This window comes from Euprymna scolopes, chromosome 18, assembly GCF_053919585.1.
Source record: "Euprymna scolopes isolate OS-2025 chromosome 18, ASM5391958v1, whole genome shotgun sequence".
In the NCBI taxonomy this organism is placed as follows: Eukaryota; Metazoa; Mollusca; class Cephalopoda; order Sepiida; family Sepiolidae; genus Euprymna; species Euprymna scolopes.
Window position 1 is genome coordinate 125,971,886 of NC_136499.1, and position 15,028 is coordinate 125,986,913.

Below are 15,028 nucleotides of genomic sequence, written 5' to 3' on the forward strand. Positions count from 1 at the left end.
TGGTCAAAAAAAAAAAAAAGGAAAAAATCTTTAATGTCTGTCATTATTACAATCCTAATGATTTAATTAAAAAAAAAATCTATGAAAATTCCATTAACAGAATATTTCTTGTGAAAAAAAAAAAAAAAAGTTTGTAAAGATCAACCAAAACTGGTTTTCATTTGAGAAGAGTTTCTGAAAATATCGGCTGTGCCAAGGAAAGACAACTCTGCAAGTTAACGTAAATCATGTGAACTTAAAAACTAAAAAAAAAAAAGCTTTGCTTTTTTTTTTTATCATTAAGAACTTATTTTTTTTTAGTTTTCCATAAGACTTTTATAAAAGAATTGAAGCTGATAACTTGATGTGAATAGTTTAATCTTTTGTTCATTTATTTCAATAAAACGCTAACAATACTTACATTGCTTATATAGAGCAAAGTAAAAAAAAAATATCAACAAACCATAAAATGAAGGGGAAAAAATCTGAAATGTTTATTATATTATTACAATCTTAAAAAGTTCGTTAAAAAAAAAAAAGTAAAGATTAATCAACCAATAGGTTTTCATTTAGAAAGACAATTCTGCAATTCATAAATAGGTGCAAGTCCAAAATTCAACCCAAAAAAAAAAATAAATAAATAAATAATTACAGAAAAAAAAAAATCTTTGCTGTACATACCCGCCCACGGAACAATAACATCATATTACAAAAAAAAAAAAAAAAAAAAAAAAAAAAAAAAATATCTAAATTAATAAAGTATTTTTTTTTTTTAACTAAGAAACTAAAATTTTATAGTGAAGTGAGAACAGTTTGTCTTGATCCACCATATTTAATAAAGGGAGACAACTATTTGAACTGAGATTTTAAAATCAGTCTAATGATTATGATATACTATTAATTGCTAAAAATTGTGAAAGAATAACATATATAACTACTTGATCAATATACATAATTTTTAGAATATGACATTTTTGTTCCATGACAGGTATGAAAGACTTTTCTGAATATTTTAAAATTAGGTTGAATAGTGGATAAGAACCCATTAATTTAACTCAGGTGAACTGAAAATAGAAAAGCAAGAAGTTTATTTTTTTTTTTTAATGATTTTAAAAGAAATAAAATTGAAAAAATATTTTTTTTAAATATCGACAAATCATAGCTGCCATTGTTAATTTTTTTAAACTGAACGAACAGAAGATGGATGTAAAAAAACCATCATAAGAGGGAGGGAAAAGAAGGAAAGTTAGAGAGGAAATAAAATAGAGGGGGTGGCTGGAATGTAGCAAACAAAACTGTATGTAAAATCTTCCACCGCCACAATAATGATCACAATAATGATCACAATAATGATCACAATAATGATCACAATGATGATCACAATGATGATCACAATGATGATCACAATAATGATCACAATGATGATCACAATAATGATCACAATAATGATCACAATAATGATCACAATAATGATCACAATGATGATCACAATGATGATCACAATAATGATCACAATAATGATCACAATAATGATCACAATAATGATCACAATAATGATCACAATGATGATCACAATAATGATCACAATAATGATCACAATAATGATCACAATGATGATCACAATGATGATCACAATAATGATCACAATGATGATCACAATAATGATCACAATGATGATCACAATAATGATCACAATAATGATCACAATGATGATCACAATAATGATCACAATAATGATCACAATAATGATCACAATGATGATCACAATAATGATCACAATGATGATCACAATAATGATCACAATAATGATCACAATGATGATCACAATAATGATCACAATAATGATCACAATAATGATCACAATGATGATCACAATGATGATCACAATGATGATCACAATAATGATCACAATGATGATCACAATAATGATCACAATAATGATCACAATAATGATCACAATGATGATCACAATGATGATCACAATGATGATCACAATAATGATCACAATAATGATCACAATGATGATCACAATAATGATCACAATAATGATCACAATAATGATCACAATAATGATCACAATGATGATCACAATGATGATCACAATAATGATCACAATAATGATCACAATGATGATCACAATAATGATCACAATAATGATCACAATGATGATCACAATAATGATCACAATAATGATCACAATGATGATCACAATGATGATCACAATGATGATCACAATAATGATCACAATAATGATCACAATGATGATCACAATAATGATCACAATAATGATCACAATAATGATCACAATGATGATCACAATAATGATCACAATAATGATCACAATGATGATCACAATGATGATCACAATGATGATCACAATAATGATCACAATGATGATCACAATAATGATCACAATAATGATCACAATGATGATCACAATGATGATCACAATGATGATCACAATGATGATCACAATGATGATCACAATAATGATCACAATGATGATCACAATAATGATCACAATAATGATCACAATAATGATCACAATGATGATCACAATGATGATCACAATGATGATCACAATAATGATCACAATAATGATCACAATAATGATCACAATAATGATCACAATGATGATCACAATAATGATCACAATAATGATCACAATAATGATCACAATGATGATCACAATGATGATCACAATAATGATCACAATGATGATCACAATAATGATCACAATGATGATCACAATAATGATCACAATAATGATCACAATGATGATCACAATGATGATCACAATGATGATCACAATAATGATCACAATGATGATCACAATAATGATCACAATAATGATCACAATGATGATCACAATGATGATCACAATAATGATCACAATAATGATCACAATGATGATCACAATGATGATCACAATAATGATCACAATGATGATCACAATAATGATCACAATGATGATCACAATGATGATCACAATAATGATCACAATGATGATCACAATAATGATCACAATAATGATCACAATGATGATCACAATGATGATCACAATAATGATCACAATGATGATCACAATAATGATCACAATGATGATCACAATAATGATCACAATAATGATCACAATAATGATCACAATGATGATCACAATAATGATCACAATAATGATCACAATAATGATCACAATGATGATCACAATGATGATCACAATGATGATCACAATAATGATCACAATGATGATCACAATAATGATCACAATGATGATCACAATGATGATCACAATGATGATCACAATGATGATCACAATGATGATCACAATGATGATCACAATGATGATCACAATAATGATCACAATGATGATCACAATGATGATCACAATGATGATCACAATAATGATCACAATGATGATCACAATAATGATCACAATGATGATCACAATGATGATCACAATGATGATCACAATAATGATCACAATAATGATCACAATGATGATCACAATAATGATCACAATAATGATCACAATGATGATCACAATGATGATCACAATGATGATCACAATGATGATCACAATGACGGTCCAAACTTCAGGTGGAACTCCTGCTCATGCAGCACCATCACAACATCAACAAAACAATAAAAAAAAAAACGATCGTTCTTTCAACTTTCTTAAGTTTTGCCTACTCACATTAATCAGTACTTTTTGAAGTTGGTTGATTTCAACACATGACATTTATTGATGTTGTTAGTCTCAGTCTTTTCTATAAATATTATTATGTCATGTGTTCTTCAGAATTGTTTCATCTATTTCCCTGCTTCCTTTGTTGCAGCTCGTTTGACTCGTTGATCTAGTGGTCTTCATCAATTTGCTATTTTGATACCGCATTATAATACAGTTTCCAATTCCAGTAGCTTATTTCTAAGAAGCTACAAACTTGTGGAACTCTCTTCCTGCTGACTGTTTTCCTCCTACCTGCAAGCCTTGATTTTTTTTTCGAGACATGACAAAAAAAAAAAAAAAAAAAAAAAAGTAAAAACCTAGTTTTTCATAAATTTTGTCTATAAAAATCAAATTTAATTTCTAAAACCTTTGGAGGAGTCCACATATCAAACAGTAATAACCTGATAAATTTCTGATTTTTTTTTTTTTTTATTCCGATTAATCGTCCAACAGACATCTGTCTTTGTGATAATCATCTTTTGTTAATATCAAGTGGTTTCACACCTTGTCTCAAGCAACTTCCATATTTATGCTAGAAAAAAAAAAAAAAATGTTCCCATTAAAAATCTACAATTCTGAGTTTTTTTTTTTTGTCTTTCTACTAAACAGGTACTCTACACACAAAACACTCGTCTAGCTGAAACCACTATCAATAATTCCCCCACTCTTTATCTGTGCCTAAACCTAAATATAGATTCCATGAACAAAGCTTCTTTCTTAGAATTGCACGCCTGTGGAACTCTTTTCCGTTTTCCAGCTGACTACAATCTGATTGTCTTCAAGTCCAACGTAAACAAGTTCTTGATGAGCTGTTCCATTTAAGTTAACAAATTTACTGAATTTCCATTACTAACAATTACTATATTGTCCAATTGACTACTGTACACTCTTAACCCTTATCTTCGAGTGGCCTCTGGGCCTTGATAAGTGGTTATGCCTATGTAAAAAAAAAAAAAAAAAAAAAAAAAAAAAAATCTGACACGCTTTGAATGTGCTAATTTTTGTTTGTCTATTGTCACAAAAGGAAGGGGAAAAAAATGAAGAGGAAAGAAAGGTTAAAGTGGAAAGAGGATGGTGGAAGTGAGAAAGAAGGCAGTAGAGATCGATGAAAAAAAAAAAAAACAATAGGAAGAAAAATAGGAAAGGGATATATTGGGGAGGGGGAGGAGTAATAAAAAAAAAGAAAAAAACAGAAAAGTGAGGAAGAGGGAAAAATAGAGGTTTGGCTTCGTTGTTTTACGGCATATCAACCCTTTTCGGGTCATTTAATACGGAATCCAGTTATTTTTGAAATAGTATTCATGTTGCATCCAGTTATTTTGTAGAAGGTTTTTATTCTTCAAGCTCTTTGTATCTTCAATCGCTGGTTTTTGGTTTGGTTATTTTATAGTGGGCTTTATCGTTTTTTGTTCCCTGCCCTGCAGAACATGAATGAGTTTTGCAATGGGAGAGGGAAAAGTGTTACAGTATTAATGTTTGGTACATTTTAAGTTAGGAAACCAGTCAGGAGGAGATAGAAAGGGGAAATGAAAAGGAAAAAGTTGTTGTTTTTGGAGAAGATAATTAAGTTTTACAAAAGGAAGTAGAAAAACAAAAACATCGATGTTAGGTTAATTCCGCCTCAGGAAGCCAATATCCTCAGACAGCCTGATCTGCTAGCACCAAGGAAAATAAAAACTCAAATTTCTGTTGGATACAATTCGTTTTATGGCACATCAACCCTCTCTGGGTTATTTAATGCTGAAATCTATTCAATATAAACGATTGAACGCAAACTGCCATTTTATACCCATAGCAGTTGGGAAGAGGGAGTTCAAACCTTTCCCATTAATTCATAAACAAATGCAACAAGATTTGAACCCGCCTTGCATCGATTTACGCCACTTGCAACCATCAGACCCAAATTTAATACAAGTTGAGATGAAGTGGATGACACGCAAGCGGTTTTGTTCATTTTTTTTGTTTAATGCTAGGAATAAGATTAAAGAAATGTAGAAAAGAGAGAGAAAAGACACCAACCCTCAAGATCACAAGAATTCAGGAAAACATTTCTGTGTATGTTACAGCATATCGAGTTATCTTAGCATTGAATAAAAAAAAAAAAAAAGGGACCGCCTTTACTTTATTAAATGAATTCACGCTAATCTATATATCTATAAAAGTGAACGTGTCTGTCTGTCTGTGTACATTTCCCTACGCAATAACTCTGTCAATTTTTAGTCTATAGACTCGAAATTTGAAATACCGGGTACTGAGATTTGGGAAAATCGATGTGACGGGTGTCAGCCAGAAATTTGGCTGTTAAGGGGTCAAATTTCAACGATTTGACCTTTAAGAACTCTACCAAACTCCTCCGACAATTTTGGGTCTAGACACTTGAAATTTTAGATATAGGTTCCTTGAACCTGGATCTAACTTAATAAAGTGATTTGAGCCCGAAACAATAAATTTTAAGGGGTCATAATAGGGGTCAAAGTTTTAAAAAATTAACCATTTTTTTTGTTTTTTTGCACAGCATACACCTCCAAACACCCGAGCAACGCCGGGCACCCCTACTAGTATCCATATAAAATAACATCTCAATCAGTGAAGCTAAAAGAAAAAAAAGAGAAATAAAAGAAAAAGAAAAGAAAAAAATTGGATAATTTAAAACAAACTCATCAATCGATATAGAAAAAAAAAAGTCTCATTACAGAAATAGAGTGAAGAATTTCTTTTCTAATTCATTTCAGATGAGGTGAAGTGCTTACTATTTGCTTTCTCAATTCCCCTCAAGATTTGAAATTACTTAAAAAGTGTCAGACAGAAAGTTTTTAATCATTAATTATTATTTGTGAGACCGATGAAGACCATCTGATCATCCTAGGGATGATGGATGACTCGTACTGGGAGTTTGTTTAAAGTGAAGCCGGTTTGTCAAAAGACAGCCTCACTCATCCCAACCAGCATCCATCAGATAAGGTACATGGACACCCAGGTATAAGGGTAGATGGTAGACCAAGAAAAATCTAGTTTAAGTGCATACGACAAGTGATCTGAACGCTTGCAATATGATTGGTATCAACCCTATGATATCAAACCGCACAGAGCAGGTGTGAGACGTTGCCGTTCCTGCAACAATTTCAAAACCAAATAAGGATTAATATTGTTGTTGTGATTTATCATTGCATGAAGTGAATTTAAAATCTAAAATTTCAATAAAAGTGATTCAAGGTGAAAAATTTATTTATACCTACAGGAAATGACTTCATTTTTAATTATTTTACTAACAATTGGGAGGAAAAGAGGTACCTGCTTTTACATACAATCTACCAAATTAACTGCAAAACAAAATTTGATAACATCCTTCATTTCTTATTTATATATATAAAAAAAAAAAAACGCTGAATAAAAACAGCATTAGCGGACCAGTACTGAAAGCTCAAAGAAAGTGGATGATCACCAATAGTAGAATGGAAAATAGTACGGCAAGCCAGCACTTAGATGAACTGTGTAGACTATGTTTGAATGAGAAATTAGCTATCTTAAACTGTGAAGAACCCTAAAAATTTATTAAACTGTAGGAGTGAAAATAGCAAACACATGTGTACACAATAGACTTTACCTTAGAATAATTGATCCCCCCCCAAAAAAAAAAGCAATAAACATATTAATAATAATAATGAATAATAAACAAATACTCTAGTATAAAATAAAATGTTAATAAACATCCAATCAAACAAAAAAAATCTTCACTAAAATAATAAACAGGTGTGCACACACTCATTGGCTACAATAAATGGGTGTGTAACTAAGAATCTGATTAGCTGACTAGCAAACCCAGTACAACGATAATGCATAAAAACATGAAGCAATATGAATTCCATACAATAGACTGACGAATCCTGATGAGGATGAAACATGAAAAATTCTATGTAGCTTAATTACCAAATATATATTTTTAGAACTTTTTATATATAGTAAGCAAGGTACTATTCTATGTTATATACACCAGAACTTTACTAGCACAAAGTATAAGTGCGGAGAGAATTTAAAAAGAGAGAGAGAGAGAGAGAAAAAAAAAAAAAGAAACCTGATCTTTTAGTTGGTTGGTTGGTTGACGGCATATCAACCCTTTTCAGGTTATTTAATGCCGAATCCAGTGATTTTGAAGAAATTTTTAATAGAATATATATATATATATATTTTTTTTTTCAAGTCAATTTCTATTTAACCCATAGTTGGAGGCCTAACAGGTACTACCACTCTGACCCAGAGTGGACCTGGGAACAATAGCAATTAAAGGATGGCTCCACACTCCCCAAAGTCTGCAAGCTGGGGCCTCACCATCGGATATAGTTTAAGGTCATATCCAGGATCTGATCTTTTAGTGTTTATAAACATAAATATACAAACAATCATTACATACGCTTCTTTATTTTAGAGATACGAGACGTGATATCAATCTAAAAAAAAGGTGAGGATTATGGATCAGTTTTCTTTCTTTTAATAAAAATGTTTAAAAAAATGAAAAATAACAAAATAAATAAAAAATAAAAGAAACTGCAATTTTTATTTTGTTGATCTCCAATTTTATTCATGACAAAACAAAAAATCCTATCAAAAAATAAAAAACATTTTGAGCTTAACAACAAAAAAAAACAAAATAACACCCAAAAAATTAAAATAATAAAAAAATACAAAATAAAATATTCAATAAAAATTTTAAATTTTTACTCTTCCAACAAAATAAAAATAAAATGGAAAAATAAAAAAGACATAAAATTGAGGTATTGAAAATTTTGTTTCAGCTTCCTAGCATTTGTCATAGAAAGGATTGAGAAATATACGATTACTACTTTTATTCTATTTTTTTTTTTTTCAAGCTAGTCACCACCTATCAAGGCCTGAAAAGGTCATTCAAGGATAAGGGTTTTAAGTATGTAAGTTGATCGTGTAGCAATCATTACTGGTGCAAGTTCTTACATGAAATAAGTTTACATCATACGTAAGCGTACACACACTATTACGCTTCTCCAGATATATGCACGCGTGCAATATATATGTTTTTTGTTTGTTTAAATTTTCTTTCTTTGAAGATTGTAATGCTGGGTATGGGGCAGCCAAACCAGGTGCCAACATTGCCCTGCTTTTTATTGAAACCAACCGAGAGCTCTTTTTAGTATCCTTGTTGTTCCCTTAAGTGCAATTGTCTGGATTTCTTTTGCACTTGGTTCACCAGAAATATGCATGTGCACACACGTGAACTAATATTTAAAAGGAACTTATCTTAGCACTTTACTGCAGGTCGTATCCAAACATGTTGGATAGAAATAAACTTTTGATGATCAAAATTACCATGAAACTGCAGTAAAGTGTTTGGAAAGTTCATCACTTATTATAAAGCTGATCAGAAATGATATTCAGCTCTGTGCAAGATATGTTGCCTTGAGTCTATGAGGTGGATTTTTCACGTAGATGTATATAATTATTGGTTCCGTTTTGGCGGGAAAAAATTAATAGTGTCAAATCAGTTAGGAAGCACATTTGCAATATTTATAATCTTACAAACCGTTCACTATGTAATTAATTAAAACTGACCCCCCCCCAAAAAAAAACAGCATTTTTTTTGCAACCTAACGTACCATGTTGATCTTATATGCAGTTAAAAATTTTTTTATTTTCAGTATTAGTAAATGTTTTATGATAGCAATTTCATTTCCTGATCACATTTGATGAGTTAACCTTTATTTTGATTTTATTTATAGCAAATGTTATGAAATAAATTACAAAAAATAAGACTGATCTTAATTTGTAGATGTGACAACATTTCCATGTTTGTCTATTATGCATTTTCATTATATACATAGATTTTTTTTTTTTTTTTTTTTTTTTAAATTTTATTAAATTGCCAGATCTATATAAGCTCAATAAAATAATGCAGGTTATCTTTCAGATGCAAGGTTCCTTGTTTACTTGCGGTTGTAACGATGTAAGATTCCGTTGTACGGAAGACCAAATCGGCCATAATTTAAATATTTAAATTTATTTACTGAATTTAAATATTTAAATTGATATACTGTTTAAATGATAATATACGTCTACGATGTTTTTATTGGCGCTTTTCTTCGTATTTTTTAATAACATTTTTTTGCACCATTTAAAAGTTTTTTTTTTACAAATATTTTTTTTAATACTGTAATAGTAAAATAAAGTTACATTTATTAATTATACGAAAAAAGTATCTCGTAATGTTTTCACACGAGATTTTTTTCCTGTTGATTTCTAACTTCAGTTACAAATTTCTAATAAAGATTATTATTTTTTTATTATTAAAAATACATTTCATGAAAACACTCATTATAAAATGTTCACGTTGTTTAATTAAAAGTTCTCAATTTTAATCTAATAGTTTTATAATTTTGTTATTTTGTTACAAATTTCTAATAAAGATTATTTTAATTTTAACGGTAATTTGGTTTTCATTGTAAACTCCGTCATGTTAAAGGCGTTAAAATCACTTTAAATAGTAAATCAATTTTAATATTTAAAAACAAAAGAGAAATCAACAGGAAACAAATCTCGTGTGAAAACATTACGAGATACTTTTTCCGTATAATTAATAAATGTATCTTTATTTTACTATTACAGTATTAAAAAAATTATTTGTAAAAAGAACTTGTAAATGGTGCAAAAAAATGTTATTAAAAATGCGAAGAAAAGCGCCAATAAAAACATCATAGACATTTTGGCCGATTTGGTCTTCCGTACAACGGAATCTTACATCGTTAAAACCGCAAGTAAACAATGAACCTTGCATCTGAAAGATAACCTAATGCATTTTTGAGCGTCGAGTATCATTTGTAAACAATTCAAATAGCAGAAATATATTTAAGTCACTTTCGTACCATTTTATTTGATAAATGGTACGTCATGTTTTGTTGGATGGCATAAGTAGACCAAACAACTCAGAGACCCATATAAATCCAGAAGAGAATTTTTTTTTTTTTGTAAATGATATATCAAAATGTTAGATTTTGAAATTAAATCTAAATACTAATTCTAATATTGATAGAATAATCCCATGCAGATAAAAATGCTCGATATTTAAGATTGAGCATCAATATATGAGGGATGTTAAAAGTTTGAAAATTTTAATTTACGACATTCAGTTTTCATAAAAAGAAAAAACACAAACATACACACACACACACACACACACATATATATATCTCTTTACCAGGAGAACTAACCAGAGCATACATATTTCAAATAACACTATACACTAGTTTGATTATAATATATAGGATTATTTCAATATATATACAAACTATTTTATACATAACAGCGTGATTGGGTGTACCAAGATCTCATCGATCAAGTCATGCCAGATATCAATGATACCCAGGTACATTTTAGTAAATTACTGTACAAAACCACTATTTGCTGATAATTCAGTTCTTGTTTTAAAGTAAAATTTTTGAAAACTAAAGAAAACTAAAACTGAAAACTAAATTGTGACACAAAAAAAAAAAAAAAATGGTTGACTTTTGTTTTTCATTTTTTTTTTTTTATAAAAAACAATCTCATTTGAAACAAGATAAAAATTGTTTTAAAAAATCATAGAATATTTTTTCAAGACTGATTTAGCCATTTTTATTAAAAGCTGAAATTAGTGGATCACTTACCCATAAACAACATAAGGTTTTTAAAAATAAATAATTGAATGCTGGGATTTGTTGTTTCGAGTTAGGAAAAAAAAAAAAAATCAACGAAGCAAGAGTGAAAGAGTTCATTTTTTTTTTAAGGGTTGGAAGGCGAGGGTTGTTTGTAATGAATGAGTACCCAGAGGATTTCAGTTCTTATAGAGTGAGTTCCAATATTAACAGAATCCAGTGTTAGTGCCAGAAATAGCCGAAGCAGTTCATGATTTGAAAGCCATGTTGAAAAAAAAATGTAGAAAGGCAGACGATACTAAGTATGATGTGAAGAGTTAAGTTACGGTTACATGTTTTTAGCCCCCTTACATATATACAGATATATATATATACATATATATATATATATATATATGTAAGTAGGGGGAGGGCTTTCAAATCAAACTTTATTATTCTCTCATTCATTTTCAGTTTCAAGACATGATCCACCAACTGCATAATTACTTCTATCTTATCTTTTACTCGTGTAAAAATTCATAAAGTTCTCAGTTTTTTGAAATAACCTTTTTTATAATCAGATTTGTTAAGGCTGTGATCATTTCAATACCTGTTTCACTCATAGCCATCAACATTTCTACAACATCTGGAGAATTTCCAGCCTCATCACAGCTTACAATACCATTTCTTAATTTTTATTACTGGACTAGATACTACTTCAGCAACTTCTAATTTTCACGGTTCCATAGCAACTCTGTATTCAACAATTTCTCAAAGTGGCATTTCCAAGCATCTATCTAGTCTTGTTCATTTGTTAGCGTGACAATTGTCAATTGTCGTCTTGAACACATTTCTCTTCATAAAAAAAAAAATATCCGTATATTTATCATCAGTTTAGCTATCCTAAATATTTCGTTATTTTGATCATTGCTTTGTAGTATATCTGGAAAACTAGCTTACTCAGCCTCTTTTTTTTTTTTTTTTAGCTTTGTATATTGCCTTGGACATTTCTGGGACAGCAATCTTCTGGATGCCCATTTTTTTTACAATTTTTTTTGTGCTTGTTCAGAATTCCTCCTATATTAAAGAATAAAGAAAAATCTGTACGATGAGTTTTCACAATTTCCCTCGTGTTAAAAATGGCTTTGAATTATTAGGAGTTATTTCCCTTGTTTTCAAGATGGCGTCATGATATTGTCTGCTCGCTTGCCCACAAAGGTTGATTTTATTTTTATGTATGGTATTCTTTTACTTACGGGTCACGTACATCATATAGGTTTTTCTTGAGTTTGATTTTGAATATAGGGGAGAATTTTGGACAAACCGTTTTTTTTTTTTTTTTTTTTTTTTAATACAATTCTTGTAAAATATTTGCTTATTAAAAAGCGAATTTCGGTCAATCTAAGATATTTTTTAATGAGACAGAAAAAGTTGCCTTTGAATTGGGACATAAAATATAACAATAATAATGCATTATAACAATGAAAAGAAAACGTGTTTATAACAAAGGTTTATATTTAAAGTAAAACAACGAAAAGGTAAACGACTTTATGCATATACAGTTGTTACAGCCTGAGATTTTTGTTAACAGAAAAACATGGAAATGAAAATTGTTACAGAAAAAAAAAAAAAAGTCACCAGTTGAAGAAAAAAAAAACGGCAACTGAAGACCAAGCAAAATATTAAATATTACTACAAGAGAAGTTAGTCATTTACTAAAAATGTAGACTATAGTTTCACATCCGTCACAGGCGGGAACATACTTCATTGGTATATTCTGAGCACTTGGCATTACCTCCAAGATCCTTGGTAAGGTACTGTAAAGGGACGAAAAACATTTAATTAAAAATGAAACATTGAATGGGAAAATAAAAATAATAGCTTTTGTAAAATTATAAAATACTTAAATATATATATATATATATATATATATATATATATATATTATAAAATGCTAATGAAAAAAATAATCACTAAAAATCTAAAAAGATGAAAAAAAAAACAAAAAAAAACATTTAAAACTTGAAGCAATGCTAAAAAAATGGCAACATCTTTTGAGCAACAAACCATGGCTTTTAAGAGCATTTTTTTTTTTTTTTTTGCTAAAAATGAGGGAGATAGAGGCCCTAAGACCGTTTTCATCAGATCTGTTGCTAAGGTTGTAAAAAAAAAAAAAAAAAAAAAAAAAAAAAAAAAAAGGTTGAATCATTCTACTGCTTCACTCTTGATGCAATCCCCTACTCGTCTAAGAGTCAAATATGCATCCTAAGATGGAGTACCGTTGCCACTATATTGATTTTGTAACGAATGCTTATTAAGAGGATGGAATTATTTTCTCGGCCAGGATTTGATTTGCCATCTTGCACCATGTTTCAAACTTTGGGTAGTGGTAGAAATAGACCATGAGCAGGCTTTTTTTTTTTCTTTTTTTTTTAAATCTATATACTATTAATTAAATTGTAAATGTTTATGTGGGATTTTATATATATATATATACACACACACACACACACACCGATAAAACTTTTGAACGGATGCACTGAATTGAAAAATTCAGTTTTTTCCCTGAAAAGTGTGAATCCCTAGATTGTCCTTATCTATATATGGTTTGTAACAAACAATGCAGTGTCATATAAAAAGCTCGAAAAAGTTACCTGCCCATGTCAACGGAATTTAGCACTGTCTGTATACAGTGGTAATGTCTTTCAGCATTTGGACAGGACTTTTGGTGCAATGGATAACGCGTCTGACTTTGGATCAGAAGATTCCAGGTTCGAATTCTGGCAAGTTCATAATTTTATCCAACGTTTACTCATTATCTTTACCCTTAGTTAGGGTATTTTTGTTTTTTTAGTGATTTTGTTTTGTGCATATGGGAATTTCCCATACTCCGAGTTCACAAGGTAAGTGTTGATGATAAGCGTTGTTGAGTGTACTCGATTTTGTATTTGACTTGATGTTGTGTGCTGACGCAGCGCAGCTGCTAGTGTTGAATAAAATTGTCAAATTCTAGAGGTAGGATAATTATTTACATACAAGCAGGACCATGGAAATTCCACGGAATGAAAAACATTGAATCAACAAATGTTTTAATAAAGCAGATATTTTTTCCTGGATAGAAAGCACAAAATATTAATTTGAGACAGAAAAACCAATAACACGCAGCATATGAGATTAACATTTCTATGAAAATAGTGTCCATTGTATTTTAAATACAGAACTGAACCAAACGTGATAAATTAATAAATACTAATAAATACTCAAAAAGTAATATTGTGCTACATAGTTCAATACAAATAATAAAATCATATTGTAAGAGGCAATTTTTAATTTACTACTTCAGTCCAGCACCTCTTGGCTGACAATATTTTTTTTTCCGTTTCTTTCAAGTGTTCCCATTTTTTACGCAAGGTTTCACCAACTTTCTCACACTACTACAACAATGGTCATATTATAATATTCTAAAATGAGACTACATCAAAGGGAGGTTACTCATATTCATGTCCAGGATAACCAGATTTTTTTTTTTTTTTTAAAAGACCTTTTTGCAAATTTGCCGTTTTTTGAAGCAGTTTGTCCTTCAAAAAATGTATTTGTTCATTTTCAAAGCATAACGTACAGATTAACTAAGGAAAGAACAAGTCGAATATTATAAAGATAAAGCATTTCTTCTCGAGTGTCAGTCACA

At 29.8% G+C, this 15,028-nt stretch overlaps 1 protein-coding gene across 1 annotated transcript in view; it reads right to left on the reverse strand.

Moving 5' to 3' along the window:
* Positions 1–12,816: 12,816 nt before the first annotated feature.
* The window catches only part of LOC145297808 (putative isocitrate dehydrogenase [NAD] subunit alpha, mitochondrial), a 35,307-nt gene continuing 33,095 nt past the window's right edge, over positions 12,817–15,028 (reverse strand). The window contains exon 11 of the mRNA XM_080144121.1: positions 12,817–13,157. Within this exon, the coding sequence (XP_080000247.1) occupies positions 13,086–13,157 (72 nt within the window). The 3' untranslated portion in view covers positions 12,817–13,085. The remainder of the gene's footprint in view (positions 13,158–15,028) is intronic.